Source organism: Arvicanthis niloticus, assembly GCF_011762505.2.
Source record: "Arvicanthis niloticus isolate mArvNil1 chromosome Y unlocalized genomic scaffold, mArvNil1.pat.X SUPER_Y_unloc_2, whole genome shotgun sequence".
Lineage (NCBI taxonomy): Eukaryota > Metazoa > Chordata > Mammalia > Rodentia > Muridae > Arvicanthis > Arvicanthis niloticus.
Genome location: NW_023044979.1, coordinates 854,716 through 871,207, shown reverse-complemented (window position 1 = coordinate 871,207; position 16,492 = coordinate 854,716). Strand labels below are relative to the sequence as shown.

At 39.8% G+C, this 16,492-nt stretch overlaps 1 protein-coding gene across 1 annotated transcript in view; it reads left to right on the top strand.

The window, feature by feature from the left end:
• Window positions 1-16,492, top strand: part of LOC143433755 (uncharacterized) — a 198,743-nt gene that overhangs the window by 73,829 nt on the left and 108,422 nt on the right. Inside the window, 1 exon segment of the mRNA XM_076928141.1 lies at window positions 13,722-14,061. Coding sequence (XP_076784256.1) covers window positions 13,722-14,061 — 340 coding nt within the window.

Sequence of the window (16,492 nt, the reverse complement as noted above, 5' to 3'; positions counted from 1 at the left end):
TCTATTTGTTTAATCAGTCTCTCTGGCAGCCAACGTGCAGCATCTGCAGTTTGGGAATATATGCAAACAGAACCTCTTCCCCAGATAAGCACTGGATCTGGCCCATTCCAGGTTCCAGTTAATGGGTCTTTCCAGAGGACTGTTGCAAAATTCTTTTTGGTATCAGAATGCCAGAATCTATATGCAGCAGATTTTCCTTCAGAATCCAAATTTTAAAAAATTTAAAATAAAGAGTGCATGATGAAGGATATTTCTGGGGGGATCCCTTGGTAGGGTACCATTCCCCCTTTTTAATTTTTTCAAATTGACATTTAATGGTTTTATGTGCCCTTTCTACCATACCTTGGCTCTTTGGATTATATGGAATGCCCGTTTTATGTAGTATTCCCAATCTTTCACAAAATTGGTGGAAACTGGAGCTTGTATAACCTGGGCAATTGTCAGTTTTTATCTGTTTAGGCACACCCAATACAGCAATTGTAGCAAGCATATGAGTGATCACATGCTTGCTTGCTTGCTTGCTTCTCCAGTTTGTAATGTTGCATAAAGGAAACCACTGTGCGTATCTACACATACATGTATATATCTTTGCTTGCCAAATTCATTATAATGAGTAACATCCATTTGCCAGATACTTTTTGGTATCAGTCCCTTTGGATTTACACCCAAATGAGGAACTGGTCAAAGTTTAACACATGATTGACATTGTTTAACAATTTGTCTAGCTTGTTCTCTGGTAATTTTAAACCCCAGATAAGCACTGGATCTGGCCCATTCCAGGTTCCAGTTAATGGGTCTTTCCAGAGGACTGTTGCAAAATTCTTTTTGGTATCAGAATGCCAGAATCTATATGCAGCAGATTTTCCTTCAGAATCCAAATTTTAAAAAATTTAAAATAAAGAGTGCATGATGAAGGATATTTCTGGGGGGATCCCTTGGTAGGGTACCATTCCCCCTTTTTAATTTTTTCAAATTGACATTTAATGGTTTTATGTGCCCTTTCTACCATACCTTGGCTCTTTGGATTATATGGAATGCCCGTTTTATGTAGTATTCCCAATCTTTCACAAAATTGGTGGAAACTGGAGCTTGTATAACCTGGGCAATTGTCAGTTTTTATCTGTTTAGGCACACCCAATACAGCAATTGTAGCAAGCATATGAGTGATCACATGCTTGCTTGCTTGCTTGCTTCTCCAGTTTGTAATGTTGCATAAAGGAAACCACTGTGCGTATCTACACATACATGTATATATCTTTGCTTGCCAAATTCATTATAATGAGTAACATCCATTTGCCAGATACTTTTTGGTATCAGTCCCTTTGGATTTACACCCAAATGAGGAACTGGTCAAAGTTTAACACATGATTGACATTGTTTAACAATTTGTCTAGCTTGTTCTCTGGTAATTTTAAACATACCTTTTAAAGTTTTAGAATTGAGGTGATGTACCTCATGAGCCTTTATGGCCTGATCCAAATTAGATTTCTGATTTGATAAAGAAACTGCAGCTATTCGAGTAGCTAGTTCTGCCTTGGTATTTCCTTCAGAAAGAGGACCTGGTAGCCCTGGCTAACCTGGAACTCACTCTGTAGACCAGGCTGGCCTTGAACACAGAAATCTGCCTGCCTCTGCCTCCCAAGTGCTGGGATTAAAGGTGTTCACCACCACTGCCTGGCCTGATCCAAGTTAGATAATCTCTTCTTAACTTTTTACTAATCCTTTCCCTGGGGGAAAATTCAGAGTTTATCATTTGAGCCGCTATTACTTCATTAGGGCTGCACATAATCAATCCCAACTGGGATAACAGATCTCTGCCCCAGAGATTAATGGGAAGGCCTGAGATGACATACGGTTGTATATTTCCTGTATTTCCTTTTTATCTTTCCACATCAGCATCTTAGAGCTTTTTAGTGTGTTTTGACTTTGGCCAATACCCCATTGAATTAGTTAAGGTTGGGGTAAGAGGCCAGGTGGCAGGCCAATCACTTTGTTTTAGGATAGTTACATCAGCTCTTGTGTCAACCAAGCTTTGGAATGCCTTTCCATCCAGCCAAATTGTCATCATAGGTTTTTGTTTAACTATAGGCTGTACCCAGTATGCATCAGGGGAACCAAAGCCTTGATCCCCTCTTTTAGGATTCTTATATTTGTGATTAGTAGGGTACAATGGAAGTAACAATAGTTGAGCTATGCTCTTTCCTGTAGGAATGGTGACTATATTCTGAATTGCCTGTGCCATTACCTTAATCTCACCTTGATAATCATTATCTATAACTCCAGGAAAAAAATTGTAGTCCCTGCATAGTAGCACTGCTTCTTCCCACTATCAGGCCAAACACATTTGGATAGAGTGGTCCAAACACTCCAGTGGGTAAGGCCTGAGGTCCCATTTCTGGGATTAATACTGTGTGGGTGGAAGAACTGAGGTCCAGTCCTGTGCTTCCTGGTGTTGCTCGACTGAGTTCAGAAAGGGATTGGTGTTTTCCGGTAGGACACTGACTGCTCCATAAGCCTGGATCTGGCCTCTGTTCTCGTTTCCCTGATTATGGGAAAGGGTGTTACCTTGTGTGTCTTGTTTAGACCTACAATCACTAGCCCAATGCCTTACATATTTTCAAAGTGGGCAGAGCCCAGGCTGTTTTCCAGGCTGTCTCTGGCTTAACACATTTTCTACTAGCAATCTTTTGCAAATTGTCCAGGCTTGCCACATTTAAAACATGCCTTTCTGTCTTTACTTGCCAAAAAATCTCTTACTAATTGTCCTTGCATGGCAGCTGCCATAGCTAAGCCCTGTTGGTAAGAGGGACCTATGTCAGAACAGAGTCTGATATATATGGTAAGGTCTGTCTTTTTCCTATAAGGTCTAATGGCCGCTTGGCAGGCAGGATTAGCATTTTCATATTCAAGTTGTTTAACATAATCTATGCCTGCCTCTGCATTACCAAAAATCCTCCCTGCTGTTGTCATTAATCGATGAACAAAGTCAGAAATTAACTCATCAGGCCCTTGCCTGACTGTTATTAAAGATGCACCAGGGTCTCCCTTTACTGGAAGTTTATGCCAAGCCTTCATGGCCGCATTTTGAATTTGAGCATATAAACCTGGGTCATATTGCATCTGGTTATCACTAGAAGCAAATTGCCCTTCTCCTTAAGTCCTGATACTTTTTTTCTAACTCTATCAGTTGTTTAAGGGTAGAAATTTTGTCCTGTAACTCCTTTTTGGAATCTACAACCATTGTCTCCATTGGGGGAGCACTTGCAGGTGGAGACACATAGGAAGAGGGCATTTCAGCTTCATAAAATTTGACTTCCACTTCCTCTTGGTCAGCACAATCTGGCTCTGACAAATTGCCATCAACCTTTGGTTGTATTTTGGATTCTAACTTATGATTCCTTTTATTTCGAGCAAAAAAGACAGCATGCAAGAACAAAAGCAGAAAATTAACACATGTGAGCAGCAAACAAAACCAAAACAGAGAGTTGAATTCAGGCTGACTAATTTCTTGTCCCATTTTCATTATCTTTCTGGAAGCTAACCAATACAGAGAGTTGGATTCAGGTTGACTACTTTTTGTCCCATTTCTGTTGGGAGCTGACTATTAGCAGTAAGTGGCTATCAGCTTTGTAGCCATCTTGAGCCATATACCCTGACATGAGACTTGTATTACAATAGTCTACAACAGCTGAACACACTCTGATAACATCTTGCTTTGGATACCCAGGACTTTCCTTGGCTATGTGAGATTGAAGGTGTGTGAGATTAAAGGTGTGTAACATCAGAGTGTGACCTAGAGATCATATTTAGAGACAAGACCTAAGGGCATGATTAAAGGTGTGACTTAGAGGTGTGGCTTAGAAGTGAGACATATAAAAGGCAGAGGCAGACAGCAGAGGATCAGACACTTCAGAGAGTAGAACTTGGAGTACAACTTGGAGTAGGAATTAGGCATTAGGTATCAGGCACTTGGAAGAGAACTTGCAAGAAGTAACTTGGAACTTGGAGGCAATAAGGACTAGGAACTTAGGACTTGGGACTTGGAGAGAAGAAGAGAGACCTAGTGAGGGACCTTGCTGGAAGAAGGATCTGGCAAAAATTCAGAAGGGAAATGAAGGTGATCACCACTGGAATCTGCTGCATCGAGAAAGGTAAGTCATATTAATGAAAATTCAGCAAGAAATAAGTGAGCCTGAACTCGACTCTCTGTTTTTATTTTGTTGCTTGCTGCTCACGTGTGTTAATTGTCTCCTTTTGTTTCTTTGTTTGAATGCTGTCTTTCATGTTCAAAAGCACACTTTAACCTTGAGGAGTGGTAAGACTCACAGGCCAATCAATGCTTCCAAGCATACCTGCCAATCAGACAAGGAGGCGGATTGTTCTGGATGCCAGTCTGCAAGTTCACTGTTCCTGTGCAGTCTTAAGTGGCTCTCTGTGTCCTGCTCTGAGCCCTGTTGTGGGCACTGTGTGGAGACCTCAGTGAAGCTCTGAAATCTCATCATGGTGAGCACAGGATCACTGCGCATAATGGGTAAGGGCAGGCGGCTGAGCAGTGGGAGCTGGGGTGCTGGGTCCTCTCTGGGGCTGCTTGGGAAGCATCAGCCAGATGTGACCACCAGTGAGGTCCCTGGTGATGCCCCTCACGTGTTAAATCAGGAGGTGACCTCTGAGTAACTTCTCTGTCATGGCTGATTCTGAATCTGCACAAAACATTTGGACCAGTTGTTTTCTTGTAGAAACACGGGTGGTTTCTCTGACTCTGCAGCACATGTGTCCAAACCCTTTTGTCTTTTATAGAATACATTAAGAAGACAGGTATAGCTGGGCAGTGGTGGCACACACCTTTAATCCCAGCATTTGGGAGGCAGAGGCAGGCGGATTTCTGAGTTTGAACTCAGCCTGGTCTACAGAGTGAGTTCCAGGATAGCCAGGGCTACACAGAGAAACCCTGTCCCAAAAAGAAACAAACAAACAAACAAACAAAAGCTGTTTTAATGAAGACAGGCATAAATCTAATAGATCTGTTTTCATACATTACTTGTTCTTACTTTGTTTTAGTTTTGTTACTTTTTTTTCTGTTTCAGTTTTTTATGTTGCTTTATTTTTTACCTTTAGTGTTTTGGTTTTTTTTCTTTTTTTGGTTTTTCGAGAGAGGATTTCTATGTGTATCTCTGGCTGTCCTGGAACTCACTCTGTAGACCAGGCTGGCCTCGATCTCAGAAATCCACCTGCCTCTGCCTCCCAAGTGCTGGGATTAAAGTCCTGTGCCACCACCGAGTGGCTAGTGTTTCTTTATTATGTGGTAAAGGGACTTTTTTTCCCTCCAATCCGTTGGGTTTTATGCATGCTTCTTGTCCATTAACAGGCATCTTCTTTGGTTTAGGAAAAGTTTCCTTTATGATTTCATTGAAACTATTTTCTAGACCTTTAGACAGAAAGTTTTCTTTTTTCTATTCCAATCATCTGTAATTATTCCCTTCTCATATGTTGCAGAATTTCGGGTTGTTTAGGGCTAGGAAACTTTTAGAATCTACATTTTTTGACCCATGTATCCATTTTGTTTTATTCATCTTTAATGTCTGAGACTCTCTCTTCCTTTCCTGTTCTGTGGGTGAACCTTGTCTCTGTAGTTGTCAGTGCACAGGCAATTTTATTGGCCAACTCTCAGGAACTTAGCAGCTGCTTAAGTCATTCCCTGCCTCCATCACCTGCTGCTGTTGTCAGGTGTGCTTTATATACACAGACCACCAGCTACACAGCTCTGTTTGTTCCCTGTCTCTGTTCTCTGCACATGCCCCTCTCTATTCTCTTTCTCTACCCTCAGCGCTCTCTCCCTCTGCTACCTGTCTGTCTGAATGTCTGCAGGTCCTCTAGACATGTGCATCATCTCTATCCCTTCCCCTAAGCAACCTCCTTTGTACCTTATCTGTTGCATGTTTTAATTTCTCAGGACCTGCTGTGATAGGATTGCTTGGATTTCTTGGTGACTTACTTTCCTGGTTGTTATTTATATTCCAATGGTGGTGTCTAGGCCTCTGGGTTTGAAATGATTATTGATTTAGGTACTTATTTTTGGATTTGTCTTGTTTGGGTGGGTGTTTTGTTCCTGGGTTACTGTTTAATGTTTGGATTTGCAGAGAGCTTTGGCTGACTGTTGCCTCTTTTACTGACCTGTTTGTTTGTTATGTTCCAGAGGGAATGCTTGCTAATTTTGAAAGCTGGGGGAAGAGATGGGCAGGAAGAGATGATCTTAGTAATCTACAAGGAGACGTTGTCATTAGTGAGGTTAGGCTGCTTCTGGTGTTTTGTACAGTACTAGAGGCAACTGTGAAAATTGCATTTGAGATAACAAATATTGTGGTAGATCTATTGAAAAGTTATTTTGTGTCGTTTCAGGCATGGCATGTGGGTGAACAGGAACTATCTGCCCAAGTGGGGTCTATGATACAGGGATGAGGCAGGAAAGAAAGGGCAAGTGGGGATGGTCTGCAGTATCTTTAGGAGGCATGCACAAGGGGAGAGGTAATTTCCACTAGTATTCTTTTCCAATGGTGAGGGCCACTTGTATTCTGTGCCAGTTGTAAGGGCAACTGATATTAGGGTTTGCAGTAACAGACAATGAATTATGTCTTGGATAGCGTACCTGTTTTACTTTCAGTCATGGCTTGCAGGCAAACAGTAGCATCTTTTGATAATAAAGGTCTTAGTCAAAAAGGTGAGTTTATGAAGTCCAACCAACTCTTGCACAAAGATTGCACAAAGTCCACTTGAGCAGACATCCTATGAGAAAACCCTCTTATCAACAGCCAGTCAAGGTACAACAGCAAGGTTTAGCTACATAGAGATAACTAATAAAACTTAAAGAGGAAAAAAAGGTTAGCCTACCCATCATAGTTGTCAGATGGTTTTATCCCCTGGTTTTTTATTGCCAATTATGCCAGATATAAAATTTCTTAAAAAGTAAGTTGCTGACCAGTATGTTAATGTCCCAATCTTGTTGCAGCTGCAATAAATACTCAGCACCCCTAGACTTGGTCTCTCATTTTGGACCTGATGTGAGATTGACTGGGGAGAATCCTTGTTACTGAGCTCATAGTACAGACCTTCGTGTATTTGCATTGCAATAGGTTCTTGGTGGCCTTTGGTGTACCAGTGACTTGGGCACAACATCTTGGTGCATGGATTGGAACACGGAAACCCTCCGAAATCCCAACTGAATGCTGATGTGTCATTGTTCTTTGTGTCAGAGTGGCTTATCTGTCAGATTTGTGTCTGTGTACCTTGGGTTTTAGATTTTTCTTGAGTATTTGCAAATGGAGATGACTAAAGTTACTGTGGAAGCACAGTATAGTGGACGCACTGGAGGGTTGAAGCCCCAAAGGGCTTGGAAGATGTTTCAAAGCCTGATGTAGCAGATGGTGTGCACATGGTCTTAATTTTGGGGATGGTTTTCAGCTGACATTCATTCTAAAGCCAAGAAAAAGCCAGGTTCAGAACTAAATGTTTTAGTTAGGAGAGATGACAGAGGTTCTGGTTAGTCAACAAAATGATGGACTGGGTATTAGGACTATCTTGCACCTCACTGGTACAATTAGAAATAATTATATTCTAATTGTACTTTTAGAGAAATGTTTTATTTTAACAGGACGAGTGATATGTAGGAGGAGCTAAGTTGGGAGCAGTACTGAGAGGAAGAGAAGGAGTAAGGAGAGGAGAAGGAGACGAAAAATTAGGTGATGAGAGAAAGAAAGAAAGAAAGAGAAAGAGGGGGGGGACATGGAGGCAGATGTTCATGTGTCTCCACCAGTCGAAGATAGTTGATATATTTAGGTTGGGTATTGGGTTACACTTCTTTTTTTTTTTTTTTTTTTTTTTTTTTTGGTTTTTTGAGACAGGGTTTCTCTGTGTAGCCCTGGCTGTCCTGGAACTCACTCGGTAGACCAGGCTGGCTTTGAACTCGGAAATCCACCTCCCTCTGCCTCCCAATTGCTGGGATTAAAGGTGTGTGCCACCACTGCCCAGCTGGGTTACACTTCTGATTGAGCATTACCAAACTTATAAAGCCTTTGATTAACATTTTTAAAAATTGTATAACAGCAAAAAGGAAAAGGGGGCATGGAATAGGGGTTTTCTAGGGAGGGGAAATGGAAAAAGGGGATGGCATCTGAAATGTAAATAAAATATCCAAAAGAAAAAAAAATTTGGGAAGGTTTAAACCTACTTAGAACCCTGCTACATGGCTGACAGCTGTCTTCCCATCTTCATTGTCTCCTCTGTACAAGTAGAAGAATCTGCTGGGTAGCCTTTACCGCCCCCTTGTGGCTGTATATTTTGTGTGGCACTTTGTTATTCTCTCACTGAGGAAATGAGACAGACTTCATCCTAATGGATTTAGTTACTAGCCCCACACCTTGGGTTAAATCCTTCTTAACAGCAGAACATAGACACATTGGCTAGTCCATGATATAGAGCTCTTCGAGACAGCATCCAGGGCAAAGTCAGGCTCTGCCTACTTTATTTTAAAGAGTAGAAAGAAAAATACCTCATTTCTCACATCCTGGACTACCCTCTGCCCAGTTCATATGTGACTCTGTAGTTTTGAAGTTGGAACTGCCATGAGATGGAAGGTCGTTCTTCATTGATTTTCACAAATATAGCATATCTTCCTTGGACCAGAGGTCCTGTCTTTTGTCGGTGGCCATTTCCAGGTCTGTGGGACAATCTGCTTTTCTGTCCACCTTCCAGCTGTTTTAGCCTCCTCTTTGTTAGCACTGGCCTGGGAACCCAGGGTTAAAGATGCTCATCCCAGGTCAGCACAGCCTCTGAGCTCCCCATTCCAGTGTATCCTTCCCTGCTCTGAGCCAGGTGCCCTCCCTATCTTGTCCTTGCTCAGCCACAACTCCAACTCCCTCTTGTTTTGGCAGGGCCTCCTGTAATTGACATGGTTAAATTATTGATTTTGTGTTGTAACAAATTCCTCATTTATTATTGTGTTTGTGTCATTTTTGTTTTCAGTTCTCACCATTTCAGATCTACAGTCATCTGAGGGACCCTCAATCGAGGGTGTGCCCTCATCAGAATGACTGGTTGCTATGTCTGTGAGAGATAGTGTTGATGATTGATTAGAAAGGCTCTTCCACTGAGTATGGCAATATCCCTAAGCAAGAGGTCCTGAGCTGGATGAGAGAGCAGGCTGAGCATGAGACAGTGACCAAGCAAGAGAGCAAGCCTGGACAGTTTTTATCCATGCCTTTTGCCTTAAGTTTCTAATCTAAGCTCCCAAAATGATGGACTGTGATCTGACAGAATCATGTACAAAAACCATTTATTACCTAAGATGCTTTTGCTTAGAGGATTCAATCACAGCAGCAGAGTAGCAAGTTAGAACAACAACATGGTATCAAAGGGTTATTTTGCTGCTGCACGGAATCTATGTTGTAGATTGCATTCTTGTGTACAGGAACAAATTTGGGGTAGAAGGGTTTTTGGATTGGTTTGTGTCTCTAACTCTCCACTATGGGTCCTGCCTGACTGCAGAATGTGGCCTCTTCAGCATCCATATCTAACTGCTATACATCTCAGCTAAGATCGACCACATACACTCCTAGGTGCCCTCCAGTTTGTGGTCTCTGGTATATCCTAAATATACCCCCTCACCCCAGCCAGCTGCAGATTTTGATTCATTTTCCCCCCTCTGGCCAACTCTTGTCTCTCATCTCACCTGTTCCTGGTTCTCCCCGATTCCCCTTTCTTATCTGCTCTCCCATCCAGTTCTCTCTCTTCCATCTGCCTCCTATGATTTCTTTACTCCACCTTCTGAGTAAGATTCAACTGTGCTCATTTGGCCCTTCTTTCTTGTTTAGTTTCTTTGTGTCTATGGAGTGTAGTGTGGGTTTCCTGTATTTTATGCTTATTTTTCACTTGTAAGTGAGTACATACATGCATGTGCTTTTAGATCTTGGTTGCCTCAATCGAGATGATAGTTTCTAGCTGTATCCACTTGCCTGAAAAATTCATGATGTCCTTGTATTTCGTAGCTGAATAATGTTTCATTTTGTAAATGAACCACATTTTCTATATTCATATTTTGGTTAAGGGGCATCTGGACTCTTTTAAGTTTCAAGTTGTTATGATTAAAATGGCTATAAACTTAGTGGAGACCCTGCTCTAAGTCACCTGGCTTTGCAGAGTCGCCCCTGTATCTTCTGTTTGTCCTTTGAGAGGGTGTGGACCCCTGGGAATCCATGATGATGTATGAAGTCTCTATTGGGTTAGGTGCATCCTCTCTGCTGAGGCCAGACCTGGCAGCCCAGTTAAGGGAACAGATTCCAGTGACAGACAGCAGCTTTAGGGACAGCTCCTGCTACAGTAGTTGTAAGACCATCATGTAGACTGAGCTGCACATCTGCTACTTATGGGCCATGGTCCTGTGTTCAGACTGTGTGTGTTATTGTTTGTGCCTCAGTCTCTGAATGTCACCAAGGATCAAGGTTAGTTGAGTCTGCTGGTCTTCCTGTGAAGTTCCTATCCTGTTCAGGACCCTCAATCCTTTCCCCAACTTTTCCATCAGAGTTACCAAGATGCATGCAATGTTTGACTGTGGATCTCTGCTTCTGCTTCAGTCAGCTGCTGGGTGGAGCCTCTCAATGACAATTATGCAAGGTTCCTGTGTAGGAGCATCACAAAATATCCTTAATAATATCATGGATTGGAGCTTGTCCATGTGTGTCTCCAATTGAATAATTTTTCATTGGCCATTCCTTCAGTCTCTGCTGGTTGAATATGATCCTTCAGCTTTCTTCTCATGCTCCCATACATTCCCCATTTGGACTCTGTCCCTAAATCACATAAGATACTGTGCACACATTTGCTGTTTAATGCTATGCTATTTTGCACACCCGGTGGTTTTATATTTTTAAATTTATTCATTCTGTTTTTGTTTTTCTAGACCAAATTTCCCTGTGAAGGACTTCCTGTTCTGATTGTAGATATAGAAAGCACATAAGCCACCTGACATGTTTTTGTTCAATAAGAACATGCTTTTGTGCTGCTCTTCATCCACATCTTTCATTTTGAAATTTAGCCATATGTATAAATTATATTCTTTGTCTCTGGATTGCTTATGCTCATGTCATCAATATTATCTGATGCTTCAGATTCATTGAAATGCAGGTGTATGATGTTCTGCCTAACTGTTATGTTTGTTGTGAAATTTTTGAACAAATAATTGCATTATGACTGTGTGCATGAATATGAATATCATGTGTGCCTCATCTTTGCTGTTGTCAGAAGATGGCCTCAGAACTCCTGAACTTGAAGAAATGGGCAGGTGTTGGTCCACATGTGTATGCTAGAAATTGATCACCATTATGTGGAAGACTAGCACGAACTTCCATCTCCTGAGCTACAACTCCTGAACTACATTCTTTATTTCTGATCAGCATATACATTGCTAATATTTTTATCTGTCCATTTTTAACTCTTTAAACATGCATTTCCTTTTAGTTAAATTTAATTAATGTTGCTGTTTAAACTGGTTCACTTCATGTTTATGTGAGATGAATACAGAACTGCAGTGAATGTATAATTCTTTGCAGGAACTTCAGTAAAGAATTGTGAGTTCTCTCTATCATTTTTGTTTTCTGATTTATTTTTGTAGCAAAGTGAGGTTCTTAACATGTAACTTTCGCTGTCCTGAAACTCATTTCATGACCTTGTTGGCATCCAGCTCAATGACATACACCTGCCTGTACCTCTGTGATTAAAGACATGAGAAATATATATAGCTGGCCCATTATTTCTGTAGTTAGTAATTGTTCATATTGTTTTTCAAGTGTTTGCTAAGCACAGTTGATCTGTTTCCCCCCTGCAAATCTCTCTCAATTGTCATTTGTGTTGCAAATCTATATCCAATTCAAAGAGTTCAGAAGTGACACAGGTGAACCTTATATTTCAAGTTCCTTCTAAATTGACATGTTGATAATAATTCATGTGTCAGGAAATAAGTGGAGGAATCCCCTGAATTATGTTTACATTGTCCAGTAAGCATATATTTACTTTGTAGTGGTGTCAGTATCAGGCTTTGTGTTGTACACATGTATGTGATATTTCAGGAAACAGTGAGTTTCGATGATGTGCATCTGAACTTCACTGCAGAAGAGTGGAATTTCCTGGATCCTTCCCAGAATAATCCGTACCAAGACGTGATGCTTGAGAATTACTGGAACCTCACTGCTACAGGTAAGACTGAATTTTCTTTTGATTCTCAATATAAGGGAAAAATGTTTCTGCATTACTGACGATCATCTCTTATTTCAATAGAGAACAAGTAATATTGAGTTGAATAAATCAGGTTCATTGCTGTGAAAATTCATAGTAACCTGAATTTTGCCTAATTCCAATACCATATCATTTATTTTCTGGTACCGTGTTTTAGGCTATAATTTGGAAGACCATCATATTGAAGAACAATGTCAAACTTCTAGAAGTCATGAAAGGTAATTTTAATGTCTAAACTGATACAAATATGCCTGTGAAAAAATTTTACTGTGATCTGGAAGCTCTAAAGGAAAGCAAGCATGTAAAATATCAGTACTTTTATTGTAGCTGTGATTATAATATTCTCCCAAAACTGTGTACCTCAATGTCAGTTATCTGATTTCTGTTTGCAATGCATTTCTCTAAGAAAGAAGAGAAGGAAAAATGCCTTAAGGGATTCCTTTATTTGATTTGTATCTCCATTAGAATGATGTTGTGGAACTACCAATTTGTATAGTCTCATAATATTTAGATGTTGCACATTGAACAGTGATAAACACGTATCCATAACTTTCTAATAAGCAAATCCTCCATGGTAAATTGGTGATACTCATATACTTGTAGTGAAACTTTTAAGTTTATTGTGAGGTCAGTTTATGAGAGTAAAGAATGTTGTCATGGAAAAACATTAATCATGTCTGATATGAACTAAAAGTCAATGTGTGTGTATTCAATGTAGAAACCTTTCATTTGTTCTTCTTTTTAATGGGTATATCAATTGTCAGAATGGATGAAACCTTGTGAGCATAGAGATACTAAAAGTAACAACGTACCTCTATCTATGTCAGAATAATGAGAAGATATGTAGTATTCTGCCTTTGGTAGACTTTCTGAATAAGATAGACATTTGCAATTAATTGGTTTTCTGACTTTACTGGGAACATCCCCAATGTCACACTGCAGAAAATCTCTATGGGTACTAGAAGTTTGGACATTCTTCTGTTTATCCTCGTTCACGATGCTGCAGTGGTGTGATTCACACTATAGGAAAAACTTAGAAAGAAATCAGTGATTTAATGTCCTGATATCTTCAGCCATGTGAAATATATCATATAGAAATCTCATATAGAAAATGGATGTTATAAATGTGAGTCATGTAATAAGTGCTCTTACCATTACAAATTCTTGCAAAGAGGTAAAGCAACCCACAGTGAGCAAGTACAACCATGAACATCAAACTGATAAAACTTTAAGATCTGAGCTTTAAAAACTTTAAGTTCTTTATTATTACACCAACTGCATAATTTATTCCTATTGATAAAAGGATTGATCAGGCTAATGAATGTGGTAAAGCTTTCACATGTGTCCATTATTGTTGCAGGCATGAAAGAAATCATACTGGACAGAAACCACATGAATGTAATCAATGTGGTAAAGCCTTTTCACATCACAGTAGTCTCCAAAGACATAAAAGAACACATACTGGAGAGAAACCTTATCAATGTAATCAATGTGGTAAAGCATTTTCATGTCACAGAAATCTCCAAAGACATACAAGAACACATACTGGAGAGAAACCTTATGAATGTAGTCAATGTGGTAAAGCCTTTTCATGTCACAGTAGTCTCCAAAGACATAAAAGAACACATACTGGAGAGAAACCCTATGAATGCAATCAATGTGGTAAAGCCTTTGCAATATCCAGTCATCTCCAATATCATAAAAGAACACATACTGGAGAGAAACCTTATGAATGTAATCAATGTGGTAAAGCCTTTTCATATCATAGTAGTCTCCAACGTCATATAAGAACACATACTGGAACGAAACCTCATGAATCTAATCAACATGGTAAAGCCTTTCCATAAAGTTTTTTTCCTAAAACATACAAGAACACATATTGGAGAAAAACTATGAATGTAATCAATGTGCTAAAGCATTTGCATGTCCCACTAGTCTGGAAAGACACTTCATGAATGTAATCAATGTGGTAAAGACTTTTCAGAACCTTAGAATCACCATTATTATAAAAAAAGCACATACAGGAGAGAAACCTTATCAATGTAATAAATGTGGTAAAGCATTTGCAAGTTGAGTCATTTCCCGTGACAGGAATGATTACATGCAAGAGAGAAACCTGCTTGAATATTAACACAACAGAAATCACAGTGGAGTGAACCCTCATTAACGTAATCACTGTGGTCAAATCTTGGCAATTCACTTTTATCTGTGACTACATAATAGAACACATTCATGAGAGTCACTCAAAGTAATCAAGGTGTTAAGCCCTTGCATAGCATGGTCATAATCCAACACATAAAAGAACACATACTGGAGAGAATCTGAATGTCATGAATGAGGTAAAGCCTTTCCAGGACACACTCATCTCTGAATACACAAAGGAAAATGTGCAGAGTAAAACCTTATGAATGTAGTCAATGTGATAAAGCCTTTGCATTTAACTGTACTCTCCAAACACTTAAAGGAACACACGCTTTAGAGAAACCTTAACAAATGTAATGAATGTGGTAAAGCCTGTGCATATCTCTGTAAAGTTTGAAATGATTGTTGACGCTTGTCACATTTTTTCTCTTAATAAATAACCTCGAGAAACTCAATGTCAGTGTGTTGGGTGAGATCATATAACGTATTGGCAGTCACAGATGACTTTTGATGTTATTGAAGGTGCTCAAAGACTGTTGTGATACACAAAGGCCTTAATAGATTGGTTACTTACTAAAGACTTTAGTTTTTTTTATAAAGATAGCAGAAAGTATTGTAGAAATAAACTGTGGTAATTTGAATATGCTTGACCCTAAGAAGTGGCAATATTAAGAGATGTGTCTTCTGGGAGATGTTACCTTTTTGAAGGAATTGAATTCCTAGGGTGGTGGTCTTTGGAGCTCAGGCCAGTACAAATCAGACCCTCCTACCACTTGCCTGGAAGACAGTCTCTTCCTGAATGCCTTCACATGAGGATGCAGAACTCTCAGCTCCTTCTCCAGCATCATGGCTGCCTGCATGCTGACATTCCTGCTATGATGGCAATGGACTAAACGTTTGAAAGTGTAAGCCAGGCCCAATTAAATATTTGCCTTTAACACAGTTGCATTGGTTACAATATCTCTTCTTAGCAATGGAAATTCTATCTAAAACAGAAGCTGGTACCCCAGACTTAAACATTGCTATGATAGGCCTGAATGTGGTATTTTTTGTTTTGTTTTATGGAACAATGTGGATTTTTAGACTTTGGATCTGTATATGCATTAAGTGGAACTGACTGGGCCATCCTAGTAGGAATATGGAACACATATGTACTAATGGTGATTTGAACTTTGTATATAGTTTTATGATGTTTTCCTGAAGAATATTGCTGCCTTCTGCCCTTGTCTGTAGAGTGTCCTTGAAGATAAGGTAAACAGGTTGATGTTAATTGCATTAACAAAGGAAGTTACAGTGAAGCCAGCAAAGCCTTTGGCCTGTGTTTACTCTCATGATGATTGTTTTGAGCAAGCATAGTAATCTTAGAAAGAAAATAAATATAAAATGTTAGGTCAAAAAAGAAACTTGTACCATAAAGTTGAATGAAGCTAAATTCTGTGATCAATGATATTAAATGGAATTAAAGGTACGGTGACATTAGGGCAAGATTCCATCCACCTAAACTCATGGATGTGAAGTTGGACAAATGAGAACTGTATCGTGTTAAGCATTATTACGTAGTTGTTTTCATGTGGACACAAGAGTTACCAGTATGTGTGAAATTGACAATTGATGGATTGTGATTACTATTCTGGGTTTTCAATTTGAAATCTACAAGGATATACTTAAGTACATGCATTAAATCCCAGGAGATCAGAGTCAGGCAGATTTCTGATTCAAGTCTTCCTTGTTCAAGTGTTCCTAAAACAGAACAAGTTTTAGGTAAAGAAATCTTAGGTACAGGCAAAGTGTTACACATATATTATCCAGTGTTCAGGAGACAAAGCCATGCAGATCTGAGTTCAAGGTTCATCTACAGAGCAAGTTCAAGCACAGCCAAGCTTAGGCAATGAAGTTGTTGAAACCTATAAAGCTGGTGATGATGTAATAGAAGGAGCCATGTTCTGGCTCTAGCAAGCAGAACTCAGCAGCCTTGTGCATGTGGCTCTGGCTTTAGAGGCAAGAATAGAAGGGATGACTGAGACAATTGATGCTGGTTGCCTGTAGTTAGAAAATTAGTGAGGATGAAGAA